This window comes from Scophthalmus maximus, chromosome 4, assembly GCF_022379125.1.
Source record: "Scophthalmus maximus strain ysfricsl-2021 chromosome 4, ASM2237912v1, whole genome shotgun sequence".
Lineage (NCBI taxonomy): Eukaryota > Metazoa > Chordata > Actinopteri > Pleuronectiformes > Scophthalmidae > Scophthalmus > Scophthalmus maximus.
Genome location: NC_061518.1, coordinates 1,420,940 through 1,438,023, shown reverse-complemented (window position 1 = coordinate 1,438,023; position 17,084 = coordinate 1,420,940). Strand labels below are relative to the sequence as shown.

At 44.4% G+C, this 17,084-nt stretch overlaps 3 protein-coding genes across 9 annotated transcripts in view; 1 reads left to right on the top strand and 2 right to left on the bottom strand.

The window, feature by feature from the left end:
• Positions 1 to 1,633: 1,633 nt before the first annotated feature.
• On the bottom strand, positions 1,634 to 6,091 carry LOC118301923 (CDKN2A interacting protein). Of its 2 annotated transcripts, none has more exons than XM_035627615.2 (4): positions 5,945 to 6,091; positions 5,291 to 5,540; positions 5,073 to 5,188; positions 1,634 to 3,723 (listed from the first exon to the last, which is right to left on the bottom strand). In XM_035627615.2, exons 2-4 carry the CDS (start codon positions 5,536 to 5,538, stop codon positions 3,134 to 3,136), a joined length of 954 nt encoding a protein of 317 aa, XP_035483508.2. In that variant the 5' UTR covers positions 5,539 to 5,540; positions 5,945 to 6,091; the 3' UTR covers positions 1,634 to 3,133. The 2 variants fall into 2 exon arrangements, with proteins under 2 accessions (XP_035483508.2, XP_035483509.2); XM_035627616.2 differs by having other exon boundaries at positions 5,291 to 5,650; positions 5,945 to 6,048.
• Positions 5,690 to 15,481, top strand: tubgcp4 (tubulin, gamma complex associated protein 4). 2 transcript variants are annotated; one of them, XM_035627614.2, is made up of 19 exons: positions 5,690 to 5,791; positions 6,600 to 6,689; positions 7,538 to 7,666; positions 8,162 to 8,284; positions 8,368 to 8,421; positions 8,538 to 8,594; positions 9,504 to 9,583; positions 9,752 to 9,953; positions 10,078 to 10,243; positions 10,334 to 10,458; positions 10,899 to 10,949; positions 11,038 to 11,143; positions 11,410 to 11,517; positions 12,111 to 12,255; positions 12,362 to 12,539; positions 13,080 to 13,214; positions 13,295 to 13,411; positions 13,504 to 13,643; positions 14,442 to 15,481. In XM_035627614.2, exons 2-19 carry the CDS (start codon positions 6,612 to 6,614, stop codon positions 14,446 to 14,448), a joined length of 2,001 nt encoding a protein of 666 aa, XP_035483507.1. In that variant the 5' UTR covers positions 5,690 to 5,791; positions 6,600 to 6,611; the 3' UTR covers positions 14,449 to 15,481. The 2 variants fall into 2 exon arrangements, with proteins under 2 accessions (XP_035483507.1, XP_047187447.1); XM_047331491.1 differs by lacking the exon at positions 5,690 to 5,791 and having other exon boundaries at positions 6,492 to 6,689.
• Positions 15,476 to 17,084, bottom strand: part of tp53bp1 (tumor protein p53 binding protein, 1) — a 16,349-nt gene continuing 14,740 nt past the window's right edge. For all 5 annotated transcript variants that reach the window (XM_047331483.1, XM_047331484.1, XM_047331485.1 and 2 more), the window contains 3 exons: positions 16,730 to 16,926; positions 15,902 to 16,038; positions 15,476 to 15,820 (listed from right to left, as the gene is read on the bottom strand). In XM_047331483.1, coding sequence (XP_047187439.1) covers positions 15,636 to 15,820; positions 15,902 to 16,038; positions 16,730 to 16,926 — 519 coding nt within the window. In that variant the 3' untranslated portion in view covers positions 15,476 to 15,635. The remainder of the gene's footprint in view (positions 15,821 to 15,901; positions 16,039 to 16,729; positions 16,927 to 17,084) is intronic.

Genomic DNA, 17,084 nt, shown 5'->3' with positions numbered 1-17,084 from the left:
TCAGATCATGGTCGTGTAATAAACATATGGAGAAGCCTGCAACTGCTTTAGATTATATTTTCTTTGGTAACATACAGTATGTTCAGGTTCATATAATTTCAATCCTGGTAATTTCAGTATGTTTTATATTTGATACACATCCGTAGATTGAAGGGAAAATCTCCCACTTACTTTTCCTTGATGAAACCAGTGGACGAACCAGAGACATCCGTCGCTGTCAGACCGACAATTGGTCCGTTTATCTTCATTCTTGAACGGCAACAATTTCCCCAGACACCCGAGGATTTGTCATTGATTCCTCTTGGGGGGGGGGATTACCCTGAGATTGCGTGGGGGGACAAAAAGCCATTATACACACACACACACACACAATGAGACAGTTCATACCTGCAGCCATCTCCCATGGAGAGAAGTGATTGTCTGCGTGAGTAAGTAAAGAATGAAAACGGGCGACAGAAGCGCCGGCGTGTGATGGATGGAGACGCAGATAAAGATAAACGATGCGACTTCTGTCTGCATGTCGGCTGGAAACCACTCGATACATTAACACCAGACGAGGCTCGAGGCACTGAAGTGGATTTATAGCATTGTTGTTAACGTTGTTCTTGTCATGTGCACCGTACAAGTACACTGTACATCATGTAGTGTGAGGGCTATGACTGTTCCCGAAAGCACAAGGATGATGTCTGTCGACGCCACAAAGACCCAGCAAGAACCACAGAGAGCGAGAACCGTAGAAGTACCACAAAGTACCAACAAGCAACTAAACTGCACTTTATAGTTTCAGTACGTGCGACACTTTGTAGCAGCATGTTCCAGTTCATATCAGAGCTCGTGCTCCGATTCTCCGCTGAAGTGGAAGAAAAGAAATCCCGGCGCAGGCGAGTGCATGAAGAGTCCGGTCGGCTGAGCGGCGAGGACGAAGGCTGGAGGCCGAAGGTCGAAGACTTCCTGTGGACACAAACAACAGCTTCGATTCTGAGGTTGTTTTCTCCATTTGTCTAATTCCAGCTCTGCATCTATTGATCCGTCTCTAACGAGGAGCTGAGTCACACTCTTCACTCCTGGCAAAAGTTGCTAATTAGCACAAATGAGAGGCGGATTGTGACGCAATTCAATATTTCTCCTACATTCTCCTGGCGACGTGTACGGTGGCCCTGTGGTGCACAACACAAGGGCAAACAGAAAACACAACCGCATTAACGTCGACCGGGAAAGTTGTAGGTCTCCACACAAGGTTCTTCGCTGATTGGACGACGCACTGACGATTTCACAGGAAACACTCGGAACTTCTGTTCCTGTTTGGCAGTTTCTGTCTGTTTTTTTATTTTTCTGTTGTTTTTTTTTTTAGATATTCCATTGTGTTTTTGATTTTCTGTTATTTTCGATTGGCCGCATATTTTTTGATTTGCTGTTTTTTTAGATTTTCCATTGGATTATTTATTTAATTTTTCTGTTGTGTTTTTGAAATGCAGTTGTTTTTTCGATTTTCCTTATTTTTTTTTGGATTTTCGGTTGTATTGCATTTTCTGTTGAGTTTTTGATTTGTTGTTGTTTTTTCCTATTTCATCCGTGTAATTTGTAATTTGCTCTGTGTCGTTTACTTCAGGCAGAAACCAAATAAAGACATTGCTTTTTCTTAAATTATGTTTATTTAAAAAATATATAGAAACAGGACCACTGGTGAAAACGTACAACCACATGGAACAGTGTAGATACTTCACACTTCAACGGCAACCTGTTCAACTTCCACTGAGACGGGAACTTTAGGGGGAAAGAAATATTGTAAAAAAAAAAAAAAAAAACGCACATCACAGCAGCACTTTACCTCCAAACACGTCACAACTGTACACGCTGGATTTTCACCACGTTCAAACCCCAACATCCTCGACACAAGCGTCTTCTTTTGTTTTGTTTTTTAAATCGGTGAACTCAAACGGGGAGATAAAACAAAAGCATACAGTATGATGGATACTGTAGTTGGCCGAGTGTGTGAGAGGAACACGAAAGCTGAAAACTCTGCAAATATACCGTGAAATAAAAAGTCAAACTTCCAATAACAGAATTACTTTGATTGAGTCACTGTTCGGCAGATCGCAACGGTTTTTAAATCAAAGAAACTGAAGCGGCCCGGAGCTACTGCACTTATTAATCCACCCGGATCGCCGTCGCACCACAAACCAGGTCCCGAGGAGTTTTTTATTTATTTCAACTTCTGCTTCCTAAGTTTAAGGCCTGATGCAGTTAAAGTGCGGGTCGTGAAGGAACGAGGACGCAACTCCGACCCTAAAGAATGTCAGGGTTAGTGGGCATAATTAGAAAAACATATTCATATCTGACATCCAACAGTCACTGACAGTTAAAGGAACTAGAATATTAGAAAATTAAAGTTTTGGTTTTGATTCTACAATACTCAAACCCTATGTTTGTGTTCGTCATTGTTTAGAAACTGTTTAAGAGACGAGTTGTTCGCAATACTTTTGTTTCCTGGTGGAAATCTGCACAAACTAAAAAAGGCAACAAAGTGATATTTTGTTTTTGTTTTTTTAAATAAAAAATTAACTGTGGGTGTCTGCAAATCAGTTACACTTGTGAAATCACCAAATCAAAAAAACGACTGGAATGAACAAACGAGTGTGAAAAAAAAATTATATATACACATTAGACGCGCTACTACTCAAAATATGAGGCACTGGCCAACACAGATTCTTTCATTGGGACAATAATAGTTGTATCGGTATTATAATGTAATATGTTCTCCTGTGATATTTGAAGCTGCCGTCATTTGAACTCAAACTGCCTGTTGAGCTTTTTTTTTGTTTATCTTTCTCCAGTGGCTGTTTTCACTTTTGTGTGATGGCACATGCACGAAAAAAAAATGAGTGTCAAACTGAAACTGATTTGAGTCAGTACAGTTTAAGATTCTGGTTTTAAGTCTGAGTGATGTTTGTCTGAACGAGCTCCCATCTGTATTTTGACACCGTAGTAAAGTGTGACTTTATGATTCTTGTCCTAACAGTCTGGTGCCGACACGGTCGTGAATTTCCTTTAGTAGCTCCAGTCAGTAAACGCCACTGTGCCGATTCTCCGGCAGGGCAGATCAAGTCTCAGTCTGTCTGTCTGTCTGTCGTCTCTACGACGACGAGCCCTCCTCCTTTTCCTCCGGCTGCTCGTCCTCAAACGGGTAGCTAAGTGCCGGCGGGAAGCCCTGACTCCGAGGCTGCTCGTCGAACAGGATCAGATCGTCCACGTCCTTCCCCTTGTACCTGCGTCTGCAGATCTTCACTGTCACTTTTCGGCCCTGGAAAACCTTCAGCGCCTCCTTGGACGCCATGGCCCGGGCGGCGGCCTCGTCACGCCCGTACCCAGTGCCCATGTAGACAGTCTGACAGCGGATTTCGCACACGTGGCCCTCCTTCTGCGTGCGTGCGGCGGGGAGGCCCGCGATGTCCTTCAGGGGCACGAACACGCTGGTCAGCGTCTGTTTGCACGACTCGGCGCAGCTGCGCAGGATCTCAAAGTGGTCCAGGTTGGGGCCGAAGCCGCCCGCCGACACCAGCTTCCACGCCACCGTCTTGTAGAGGCGGTTGAAGAGGGGCTGGTGCTCGGCCGGCGCCTGCGGGTGAGGCCCCGCCTTCTGACTCACCGACCACGAGGACGTCCGCCCGTCGAGCTCGTTAGCGCCACACTTGGCTCTTTTCCCACAGCCGTCGGCGTCGCCGTCTGCAAATGATGACACACACAGGCAGGACAGTGTTCACAAAAGTTACAGTGTTCACATAAGAGAAACTGAATCTAACGAGGTGAAACAGACTCCGGCGTCAGGTGTGGGTGTGAAGAAGAAAAAGAAAAACACAAGTCATTATACCGACATCCTGCTGGAACAGAGACGAGCAGTGGAACATTTCGGTGTCCATAATAACAAGCTACAGGAAGTTTGTGGGAGTGAACAGAATCCTTCTCTTTGTAAACAGTCACATTTCTTATAAAGGTGACGAGGAACAGCTCATCACAGGAGTCAATGCGTTTCCTGTTGCTGAGCATCACAAAGATAAAATATGTGTATTGAAAAATAACTTTAGCCTGTCGATATGAGACTTTCACTGACATACCAGAGCTTATGTTCATTGATATGAAATCTTTTATTGTACAGAATAAACAATGCAGATTTTTTTGGGCAATTTATGTTTACATTTTACATCAAATAAATTGTTTATTTACTTAATGCAAGTTTTTATATATTTGGTTTTATTTGTGTTTTCTTTTTATTTATAGCTATTTATGATAGTTTACAGTTTATGGTTAAACTAAAATTTCAAGCCTTAAATTATATTTAATATATTTAAAGGTTTGACAACGTCATCTTAGGAATCATTGACAGAACAATATATATTAGGGCTGTAACTAACGATTATTTTCATTATCGATTAATCTGTCGATTATTTTCTCGATTAATCGATTCGTTGTTTGGTTCATAAAATGGTGAAAAATGACGATCGTGTTTCCCAAACTCTTTATGATATTTTCTTTTGACCGCACACCAAAGATATTCAGTTCACTGTCACAGAGGAGCAAAGAAACCAGAAAATATTCACATTTAATAAGCTGAAATCAGAGAATTTGGACAATTATCAAAAATAGTTGCCGGTTAATTTAGTAGTCGATTACCCATCGATTTACTGCTGCAGCTCTAATATGGCCGGGGAATCGGTATCGGAAATGTTATACTCCTTAATATTCATAATAAATATCAAATATCCATATCGATCGGGCTCTAGAAAACATTCAAGTATAGTATCATGATGTTGGTATGCGATGAGTATCATGACTCTTTTATGACTCTAAAAAAAAATCATATTTGTTTGAAGAGCTTATTCTTTCACTTTTAATCGTGGTATCAAGTACAGTTTTTAATTATACAAGTATCATTTTGAAGTGTAAAATGTTGGTGTCATGGCAACCCGACACCACGATGCTTATACCAGTGTCCCTTTTCTGATTGTCGCTCCCACTCTTGTGTGTCTGTACACAAATGATACTCTAACGGTAGTTTATCCCATATCACAAGTCACCTGCGCCCCGCTTCCCTCTGACTCCGTCCTTTGTCGTCGTCTTGTGCACCGGAGGATCCTGAACGATGATCCCCTCGCCCATCTCCTGGATCTTCTCCATCACGGCCTGAGGATAGCTGAGGGCGGCGAAGAGAAGAGAAAAGACAGAACAAAGACAACGTCACTCCTTCTTCCTCCGTCCGAGGAACTCCCCCGGCTCTGGGGTGGCTCTACTGTACCTGCAGCCCAGGAACACGTGATTGGCCCAGACCATGGACAGCGAGAGCAGCCGGTCCAGGCTGCTGCTGGGGACCCCGGGCTCCACCGTGGGGACGGTCTCCATGTTCCTGAGGAGGAACTCCCTGCGAGCGACCCACTGCTTGTTGCTCTCGCAGTAGCCCCGCAGGGAGTCGAGCCACGGGGCCAGCTGCGGGTTCTGCTCCAGGTACTCTGAGACCACGTCCTCTCCGCTCCTCTCCCCCGCCATCCCTGCGACGACGACGACAACAACACACTGGGTTCAGGAGACTCAACACACCTTCCACCGGGGATCCATGCGAGTCGAGCTAGCTTGAATCGAGCTAACTGACTAAACAAGTCTGCGGGAGACGTGACACAGATGTGAACCCACTCGCGCGCACACACACACACACACACAGACACACAGACAGATGTGCTTGTGTTTCCTGGATGTAGCCGAGTTAAGCTAACAAGTGTTTCTGCGACTTTAGCAACTAACGGTAAGTTACGACAACCCGACTCGCAGATTAACATTAGCTCCGCAAGAAATACAACCTGCTACCGAGCTTAGTGGTAATAATAATAATAATCATAATTATAATAAGTAATAGTAATAATGTGAGCAACAGTCTGCGTGAAGTGTAGAAACGTACCGTGCGTTTCTCTTGTTGCGATGTGTTGCTAGCTAGCTACATGACCGAGTGATGACGCAGAGAGCGGACTTTCTTTTCTTTTTTTTGGACGCTAGGAACTACATTTCCCAGAAGCGTCACTATAGCTACAGGTTACCACCATAGACTGTATATAGGTTATGACGTGATAATAATAATGATAATCATAATAATAATAATAAGTAATAGTAATAATGTGAGCGACAGTCTGCGTGAAGTGTAGAAACGTCCTCTTGTTGCGATGCGTTGCTAGCTAGCTACATGACGCAGAGAGCGGACTTTTTTGTTAGGAACTACATTTCCCAGAAGCGCCACTATAGCTACAGGTTACAACCATAGACTGTATATAAACAGGTTATGACATGATAATAATAATGATAATCACAAAATATTATAAAATAAATTTTGTTTCATAGGGTGGGAGTTTTGTGACGCGTTATTGTAAAAGTAAGCGATAGAACACGGAACAGTAGTCGGACTGTTGACAGTCTAGCGCTCGCATCCATGTCCCGTGATGCCTTGCGCGGGTGACGTTTGTAGCCCGCGACGGCTCGGGCGGCGGTTTGTTGTGGTGCCTGAATGACACAAACCCGCCGCGCATGTAACTTTTCACTCGTTTTTTTTTAATGATTTCCAGCTGAATTAAAACATGATTCACGAGCTGCTGCTGGCGCTGAGCGGATACCCGGGCACGATCTTCACCTGGAACAAGCGGACCGGGTTACAGGTAACGAGTGGAACAGCTGTGCGACACGGCGGTATATGCTAGCTGCATTAGTAGCATTTATACTTGGACACTTTTCTACACCTTATTATTGTTTTTTCTTTTTAACAGTCCTGTCGTGTTGAAGTGATTACACTGTAAAGTTAAAGTTAAAGTTATCATAAGTTGGAAGTGAGACAGTTCAAATCCAGAAAATAGAAGCGATAATTGAGTTTACAGTACAATATAATCAAAATATAAATATTTCTCCACATATGCACCATGTTGGCAGCTAATCAATCTAAGCTAAAACAGTCTAATGTCGTCTAGTCATAATGCTTTGGAGGTTGTAGTTTCAATTATTGTGTTGCAGCAGTTATGAATAAGTGTACCTAATAAACTGCCAACTAAGTGTAGACATATTTAAATTTCTTATTTTCTCTGCCAGAATAACATTCGTTATTATCTGAATAAAAAGGAAACAAGAGTTAGTATTACTGGGTCTCACGTGAAAAAAAAACTATAAGGCTATAGGCTGAGGTCAGAGGTCAGAGGAAAAAATGTGCCTGATGCTTAATAGCTGTAAAGTACATCATATATTTATTTATATCTATATTTATGCTGCACTTTATTAATTTGTGATAGTACTTGTGTATTGTGTTTTGAAATGGAAATGTGGAACAAAACTAAACTGCTGATTCAAAATAAAAGGAAGAAAGCAAAACGAAAAAGCCATCTCATCATTGAGTGGAATCCAGTTAAAATAACAATCTGAGAGATTTATCATTCCCCTTTCAAGCAGGGAAAATTGCACAAATAACAAGGAAGCTTGACAGTATTGGACTAAATTAACCACGTTGTTTGACCCTCAGGTGTCCCAGGACCTTCCCTTCCTTCACCCAAGCGAGACCAGCGTCCTCAACCGGCTCTGTAAACTGGGCTCCGATTACATTCGCTTCACAGAGTTCACAGAGCAGCACATCGGCCACGTGCACCAGCAGGTGAGTCCCTGTCCGACATGGTTACAAAAACCTTCCTTGACTTCCCCTCGCAGATGATAATATTTACTTATATAATAATATTATACAAAATAACTTATAATATTAATTTATATAATATTTACGTAAAAAAACATGTAGCTATATTATCTTTAGAGCTGTAACAGTTAATTGATTAGTAATCAACTACTGAATAATCGCCAACTATTTTGATAATCGATTAATCGGTTCAGGTAGTTTTTATGAAAAAAAGGCAAAATTCTCTGATTTCAGCTTCTTAAATGTTAATATTTTCTGGTTTCTTTGCTCCTCTGTGAAATTAAACTGAATATCCTTGGTGGGATGACAAAACAAAACATAATCTTGGTGGTTTTGGGAAACGCGATCGGCATTTTTCCCCATTTTATGGACCAAACAACTAATAGATTAATCGATGATGAAAAGAATTAAAGATTAAAAGAAAAGTTGAAATGATAAAGTGCGTGATCTGTTCTGTAGGAGCATCACGCAAACCAGCCGAACCAGACCGGACTCCATGGAATCTACCTGCGGGCTTTCTGCACAGGTCTGGACTCGACGCTGCAGCCGTACCGACAGACGCTGCTCGACCTGGAACAAGAGGTAACGCGGTGACGGTCGCAGCCAGCGGATTGGTCGAGCACGTGAGAAGATGTTTCTTCAACTTGTTGTTGTGTTTGTTTCAGTTCCTCGGAGATCCACATCTCACAATATCCCACGTGAATTACAAGCTTGATCAGGTAAAGAATCGATTCAAATAGAGATAATATAATATTCATAGTCTCAGCTGAGTCTTTCTGTTTGTACATTATATTTTTTTTTTTCTCTCTCTCTCTCTCTCTCTCTCTCTCTCCAGTTCCAGCTGCTGTTTCCCTCTGTGATGGTGGTGGTGGAGACTATAAGATCACAGAAGGTGAGGAAATGAACAAACCACAAGTTCATACAACTACAAGTGACCTCAGTTATTCCACCTGGACCGTCTCCTCCCACATTACTGGGAGTTTACAGACGCTTCCTGGTGCTCCAGCAAAAAATATTCTTCATCAAGTGTCTAACAATCCCACCCACCTAACTAAGTGGAAACTCTAGAGGGGAAAAAAGCAGAAGCGTTATTTCTGGGTGAAAGAATGTGAACAATAATCATCACAGTTTCAATTTCTTTCTTTAGCTTTTGAGTTTAATTACTGGTCTGATCTCTTCAGATTTCATTCCCAGGAGCAGAAATGAATCTAATCATTATCAATATTGACTGAAAAGAAAAGTTTGTATCGATAACATCTTTGGCTTCATCGCCGAAACCCGAGAAGAATCTTTTAAAGAAGTTTGAAATGTTGGTGTATTAAGAAAGAGAAGATGCCATGAAGGCAGAAGGAAACAGATTTTTGACTTTGCTGTTTCTCTTTTCTGCAGAAGTTTATTTTGTCGAGTCCTCTGGTCTATAGTAGTATAAATGTCAGTGGAGACACATTTTCTCTGCGGAAATATTGCTTAAGTTTGCAAAAATAACTGTTGCCTTTGGATGGAACTTCCTCATCCATCAGCAGATTTTATAAAAAACTAAATGAATTGCCTTGGAGAACATGATTAGAAAAACTGTATCTACCAATCTAATCTCACTGTTTCACACTCTGTGTGTGTGTGTGTGTGTGTGTGTGTGTGTGTGTGTGTGTGTGTGTGTGTGTGTGTGTGTGTGTGTGTGTGTGTGTGTGTGTGTGTGTGTGTGTGTGTGTGTGTGTGTGTGTGTGTGTGTGTGTGTGTGTGTGTGTGTGTGTGTGTGTGTGTGTGTGTGTGTGTTTGTGTGTGTGTGTGTGTGTTGCTTCAGATCCACGGCTGTCAGATCCTGGAGACAGTGTACAAGCACAGCTGTGGGGGGCTTCCTCCTGTGCGCATGGCCCTAGAAAAGTAAGTCGGGTTCGTAGGGTTGATGAGTTGAGACTCACCACCACTGTTTGGATACTTTAGCCTGTAGTTCAGCAACCGGAGAAGAAGAGCTCTTTTAAAAACTACTTTTCAATCGTATGGATGTTTAGTGTTGTTGTTTTATTTTTATTCTTATTTGAAACCCTGCAGGATTCTGGCCGTGTGCCACGGTGTGATGTACAAGCAGCTCGCCGCCTGGATGTTGCACGGTCTGCTGCTGGACAAGAGCGAGGAGTTCTTCGTGAAGCAGGGGCCGAGCGCCGGAGGAGCCGCCGCCAACCAGGAGGAGGAGGAGGAGGACCTGGGCCTGGGAGGCCTGAGCGGCAAGCAGCTCCGAGAACTGCAGGACCTGGTGAGGAAAACTCCAAGCTCACGTTTTTTTAAAAAAAACCTCTGGAGCTCAGGACACGTGTTGAGTCAGAGTCTTGATCATAACTGACTGTGTTGTTGTTGATGTTGTTGTTGTTGTTGTGCAGAGGCTGATCGAGGAGGAGAACATGCTGGCTCCGTCTCTGCAGCAGTTCTCTCTGCGCACCGAGATGTTGCCGTCGTACATCCCCATCCGAGTCGCCGAGAAGATCCTCTTCGTGGGAGAATCCGTCCAGATGTTTGAGAACCACAACCACAGCCCGTCCATAGCCGGTATGGTATTGTACTGAAGAGTTACATAATCTCACCGCGTCACTAAAACAACAACGACAACAACAGGTTCTGGTTCTGTTTTAACGCCAGGCTCCATACTGAAGCACCAGGAGGACACGTTCGCCGCCGGGCTGCACAAACTCAAGCAGCAGTCTCTGTTCAGCCTGGTGGACTTCGAAAACCTCATCGATCGCATCAGGAGCACAGTGGCAGAGGTGAGCACATTTCAACTGCTGTAGTAGGCCTGCACCGAATGTTCAGCCACCGGGTCAAGTGTTCATACGAAAATAGCACCAAAAAAAGCAGTTTCGATGAGTGAACCGACCGAACCATTTTTACCAGGTGACGCTTATGCGTCTTCTAACCAAACCACCACTTATTTTGTTCTAATTTATTTTGTTTGAAGAACCCCTCCTGTTTAAAGTATCTAAAACTAATCTGCTATGCCTAACATTTTGTTTAACATTGTTTACCACAAAAAAGTAAAAAAAAACCTTCTGAAATGTGTCTGGACACATCCACTCTCTCTCCCTCATTGAAGAAATCTGAGACTATGAATATTCATGATATGCAAATATTAGGTGACTACTTTCGACTAAAAGCCATTAGCTTGACGTGACTAACTAAAACCCCCTCACTCTGTATGTCCTCGCAGCACCTCTGGACTCTGATGGTGGAGGAGTCCGACCTGCTGGAGCAGCTCAAGGTTTGTTCTCGACGTCGCTCGTTGGTTCTGTATCGTTGAATCAGAGCGAATTGAACGGCGCTGACGCACTCGTTTGTTTTTCTTCCAGATCATTAAAGATTTCTACCTGCTGGGCCGCGGGGAGCTCTACCAGGTCTTCATCGACCTCGCGCAGCACATGCTGAAGATGCCTCCGACCGCCGTCACCGAGCACGGTAACTGTCGACACGTCAGATCGAGATGTTTCATCCGCCGTGCTTCAATTCTGTCAATTTTGGTTAGGAAGTTTCCTAAATCCTGAAACTTTCTGGTCATTTCACTCAGTTAAAAACCTTCCTGAGCAAAATTGACAATTGGACCGCAAACTTGTGCAGATATTTTTATTTTTCTCTGCAGGGACGAAGTGGATTTGCAATCAGGACTTGTTTATCGGTTATGAAAACCTCTAGCATTTTAATCTCCTGTGATTTCTGTTGGTCAGATGTGAACGTGGCCTTTCAGCAGGCGGCTCACAAGGTGCTGCTGGACGACGACAACCTGCTGCCGCTGCTGCACCTCACGGTCGACTACCAGGGCAAAGACGGAAAAGGTCTGAGGCAAAGTCCAGCTTGTGTGTTAAAACAGGAAGCTTTTTTTGATGTTCTCTTGTGTTGGTGTTTAGCGCCATCCAGTGGTTTTAAAATGAATCTGTTTAAAATCAAGAGAACAGAACTTAAACCTGCAGCTATGACTGCAGACGCTCACGCACGCACACACATGCACGCACACACACCTTGATAGTGTAGTCCTCCAACCAGTTTTGATATTCAATTATTTTTTATGAAGAAAAAGCCTCGAACATTTTCCTACTTGAGTGAGAACTTTCCTCTTTTCTCGCTTCCATAATTGCAAAGTGAAATATTTTTGGATTTTTCAGGGAAATCACACAATTTGAAGACATCGAAGTTTCCCCCGGGAAATTACTATGTACACGTTTGTTTCACAATTGTTTTATATAATTAACAAAAAAAAATGAAATTGAAAATCAAAATATTCAATATTCGCATTACGGATCTTTTTCGTATGAAAACAAAATCAGTGAAACCAGAACCTTACATGTGGAAGTCATCTTTACACTCACAATGGAAGATCATTGATAGTTCATGGTTGTTATTATTATACTTATACCTTTTTTTTCTACAGACGGTTCAGGCCCCAGAGACGGAGCCACGCCCCCTCAGGACACCTCCCCTCGGGAGGCCCCGCCCACCGGCTGGGCGGCGCTCGGCCTCATCTACAGGGTCCAGTGGCCGCTGCACATCCTCTTCACGCCGGCCGTCCTGGAGAAGTCTGCGTCTTTTCTTCTGTTGGTCTGTTCTCATCCCGAGTGCAGCCGCTGCTGGTTGTAACGCCCGTCTCCTCCTCCTCTTCCTCCTCCTCCTCCTCCTCCTCAGGTACAACGTTGTGTTCAGGTACCTGCTGAGCCTGCGGCGGGTGCAGTCGCAGCTGCAGCACTGCTGGGCTCTGCAGATGCAGAGGAAGCATCTGCACTCCAGCCAGACGGACGCCGTCAAGTGGCGACTGCGCAACCACATGGCATTCCTGATCGACAACCTGCAGTACTACCTACAGGTAACGACGGACACGCCACACAATCACCTCATTTTGAAGGAGAATTTTTATTTGTGAATACAAAAGTTCTGCAAAGTAAAGTTTTCAGACAGAGGCTGTGAAAGAGGAGCGTCATGAAAACATTTTTACAGTAATAACTCGGATATTTAACTCATGACAAACTCACAAAGATAAACATTCTACTTGTTTTTCCTTTTTTTGTATTTCATTGAACAAATTAAACTTTTCTAGTTTAGTATTTCGAAAAAATGACGATTAACAAATGTGCTGAACTTGTAATTGAGAGATTTTAAGAGCATAAAACTCCAGAAGGAATTATATGTAAATATTTATAGCTCACTGTTGAAGTAGAAATCAGGCTCCTGCATTTAGGAAAAAACATGGAGAAATCTGATACAAGAGATACAGTTTCGGTCTTGTTGTCATCATCTCATCTGGCTCCACAAACGTCTCTCCAGGCCAATTGAGAGTGAACTTCTGAAGTCGCGTGCGAGCGAACTGTGACGGCGACGTTGTGTTTTTCCCGCCGCTCGTCTGCAGGTCGACGTCCTGGAGTCTCAGTTCTCGCAGCTGCTGCAGCACATCAACTCCACCAGAGACTTCGAGAGCATCCGACTGGCCCACGACCACTTCCTCAGCAACCTGCTCGCCCAGTCCTTCATCCTCCTGAAGCCGGTGAGAGACGCGACCGAGTTCACCTCTCCGCTTCACGCCGAGACAACTTACAGAGCTTCTGTGAACGCTGCCGCCCTCAGGTGTTCCACTGTCTGAACGAGATCCTGGAGCTGTGCCACAACTTCTGCTCGCTGGTCAGTCAGACGGTGGCTCCGCTGGACGAGAGGGGAACCGCTCAGCTCGACATCCTGGTCAAGGTGAGAGTCTCGCTGCTTCCCCTCCGTTTGTCTGAAGCTGGTGAATGCGTGAAGATTTTCGCGTCGTGACTCTGTCGCGGTGGAACTTTCAGGGCTTCAGACGTCAGTCGTCCTTGTTGTTCAAGATCCTGTCGAGTGTGAGGAACCATCAGATCAACTCGGACCTCGCTCAGCTGCTGCTGCGGCTGGACTACAACAAGTACTACACCCAGGCTGGAGGGACCCTGGGCAGGTAGGACGCGACGCAGGGACACGGACACGCAACAGCAACACGCCACAAGAACACACTGACATGAACACGCAACAGCAACACGCCGCAAGAACACACTGACATGAACACGCAACAGCAACACGCCGCAAGAACACACTGACATGAACACGCAACAGGAACACGCCGCAAGAACACACTGACATGAACACGCAACAGCAACACGCCACAAGAACACACTGACATGAACACGCAACAGCAACACGCCACAAGAACACACTGACATGAACACGCAACAGGAACACGCCGCAAGAACACACTGACATGAACACGCAACAGCAACACGCCACAAGAACACACTGACATGAACACGCAACAGCAACACGCCACAAGAACACACTGACATGAACACGCAACAGCAACACGCCACAAGAACACACTGACATGAACACGCAACAGCAACACGCCACAAGAACACACTGACATGAACACGCAACAGCAACACGCCACAAGAACACACTGACATGAACACGCAACAGCAACACGCCACAAGAACACACTGACATGAACACGCCACAAGAACACACTGACATGAACACGCCACAAGAACACACTGACATGAACACGCCACAAGAACACACTGACATGAACACGCAACAGCAACACCACACTGACATGAACACGCAACATGAATGCCTTTAGTTTAAAATTGAATTCAGTGAACGTCTGCGATTGTCATTTCATTGGATAAAATGAAACATCTTATCCTCTAATAATGCGACGTTACTATAAAGCTTATCATTAATTTTTTTTTCTTTTCAGCGTTTAAGAAGAACGAGAAGGACAGAAGAAAAATATTGTGTACATATATATATATAAAACCCATCAGTGTCGACCTTTGACAAAATATTGTTGATGTGTCATGTCTGTCAAAATGATGCCACGTCAGTTCATCCAAAATGAAAGTGTTTCCTCTTTCACTTCTTGTGGCATCGGGGCCGAAGATTCTGTTTGTGTGCAAAGATTATCAAACATGTCCCCTCAGAAACTTCTGCCGTCACCTCAGTTCAACAGCAAAAACCCAGAGTTAGATTTAAAAAAACAAAACAACAGTACATGATCATCTTTTCTTTTTCTCTCAAGCAAAACCTCTTATTGTAGTTGCAGTAACTCTGAATCATCGGAACTCAGAAACGTGAAGTTTTCTGTAAAAAACCTGAAGTTAATTAAACCTCAAACTGACTCGAGCTGCATCAGTCTCAGAAGTCAGTTTACACCTAAACTGTTTGTGGATTAGTTTCTACTGTTTATTGAGAAAAGATTACAGCAGGAATTATTCAACATTGTTTTGGGGAAATGGCTGAGAGTTCGATAAGAACATACAGTAGATTCCACAGTTGGATATGAAGTTAAAGCAACTAAATAAATCGCCGAACCATCAGAAGTGCATCAGCTCAAATTTATTTAATTATTTCAACTTCAGGACATTTACTCGGCAAAGACCATCTGCTGCCGAAGTTTGAAATGTCATTTTTCCACTGTCGTTGACGTTATAAACAAAGTTCTATTAAATTCCACTGTTTTGTGACGAGGATCTGATGCTGCGTTTCCGTTACACCTCGGACGACGGCGTGGGGAACGTCCTCCGACGGGGGGCGTGCCAGTTGAAACTTCTGTCTGGGAGGTCGCGAGTTCCGAGGACTAATGGGACGCAGGACCTGAGCTCCGTCACTCGCTTCAGGAGAACACGTGTTCGTTGTCTGGACGATCTGATCTTTTTCGTCTTGTATATAAACTGTAAATACTCAAAACCATTTTTCTGCTCAAGTAAAAAAAAAATAAAACTCAACTCAACATTAAAATGAAACCAGAGTCACAGTTTTATTATCCCATAAAAACAGACGGGGGGTAAAGTTATGTACAGCGGAGGCATGCGACAGAAGGAACGTTGAACATTTAACGTGGTCCAAAGGCGTTTTTTTTTTTTTTGTTTTTTTTGCACACGTGGCGTCGGAGTTACGAGGCGTAGTCGTGGCGATACTGCGGCTTGCTGCGGAAGCCCAGGCGCTCGCCGCCAATCACGCTCTCGATGATCCACTCGGGGGACACCAGCGGGACGTCCTGCGACGTCACGCTCTTCTCCACCAACGGCGGACAGGCGCGGTCCGTCACCACCACGTCGTACTTGCCCGTCGGAATGTCTGCGAAAAACAAACTCGGTTACGGGATTATCGTTTTGTTGTCCACGCTCGTCGTTCGGACGCCGTGTCGTGGTCGTGTACCTGAACCGTCCTTGTCCCCCTGGAACTGTCGCACCGAGGAGGCTCCGCCCATCGTGACCAGCTGCGCCCAGAGCTCCACCGGCTCCTCGAACACCAGCAGCACCCGCAGGGCCTTGAAGGGGCTGCAGCGCGGGTGCCTGGTTGGAGAGAAGACAAATATGAATTTTACGAAGGCGCTATACAAGCCAAATTCATCTTTATTATTAGGGCCCGAGCTCCACTGACAGCCAGAGCAAGGAGCTATTCTTATTATTCAGCAAATAAATCTATAATTTGAGGCACTGAACGTTCACCGACATCCCAGAACATTTGCCTACACATCATAACCGGTGAAAATTTTGATAAATTTTATATTTTAGGGGTCTCGGGCAAAATATCAAAAAATCTCAGATGAATGAAATTTGTTAGGCACGTGTATCACATCAAGACCTACAAAAACATAACAGGTCACCATTACCTCCGACCATCAGGAAGTCAGCCATTTTGATTTTGGTGAACAAATTTTGGCGCGTTTTCACACATTCTAGAACGAACTCCTTCCGACAAATTTCCCCCGAGCAACTTCGAATTCGGTGTGTGTGTCGTCTCAAGACCCAGGGGATCAAACGATACTCAAAGCTTGTGTTTTCGTCAGAGGCCGTTGCCGTGACGAAGTAGAAGCAACTTTCGATCCTTCGCCGTGAAACAGGAAGTCATTCCTTATCAGAGGCACACGGTCAGGAATGATAACTGTCCCGCCCTCAACACATTTGCACGTCAACATTGAACCACAGTTATAGCGCCGACTACTGGCAACAGGACGTTACAAGTTCTGATCCTGCGTCGTACCATTCCACAACGGCGGCGTCCGGCCCCACGCCGGCCGGCAGCAGGTAGTTCCTGTAGTTGAGCAGCTTGTTCTCTTTGCAGCAGTCGCGCACCCAGACGTGCGACACGCACGGAACGCCGCTCGCCAAACACTGCAGGTACTTCCTGGTGCGGCAGTGCTGGTCAGCGATGAGCAGGCTCTGATAGGCCGCCTTGCACTGAGGAGGAGGAGGAAACACAAACACACCAGGAGGAAGAAGACAACGAATCAAATACTGACGACTGAGCTGATTGTTTTCATTTTACTGTGCAATAAAAATTGATGTATAATATATATACAGTATATATGTATATTTAAAAATGTATATCTTTTAAA

Excerpts from the sequence above, each read along its gene's own strand:
- LOC118301923 (XM_035627615.2), bottom strand. The coding sequence starts at position 5,538 with ATGGCGGGGGAGAGGAGCGGAGAGGACGTGGTCTCAGAGTACCTGGAG. Across the intron at positions 5,189-5,290 it reads CACGTGTTCCTGGGCTGCAG|CTATCCTCAGGCCGTGATGG; the intron begins GTACAGTAGAGC and ends CGCCGCCCTCAG. Across the intron at positions 3,724-5,072 it reads CAGAGGGAAGCGGGGCGCAG|ACGGCGACGCCGACGGCTGT; the intron begins GTGACTTGTGAT and ends CATCATTTGCAG.
- tubgcp4 (XM_035627614.2), top strand. The coding sequence starts at position 6,612 with ATGATTCACGAGCTGCTGCTGGCGCTGAGCGGATACCCGGGCACGATC. Across the intron at positions 6,690-7,537 it reads ACAAGCGGACCGGGTTACAG|GTGTCCCAGGACCTTCCCTT; the intron begins GTAACGAGTGGA and ends TTTGACCCTCAG. Across the intron at positions 10,459-10,898 it reads TCAGGAGCACAGTGGCAGAG|CACCTCTGGACTCTGATGGT; the intron begins GTGAGCACATTT and ends ATGTCCTCGCAG.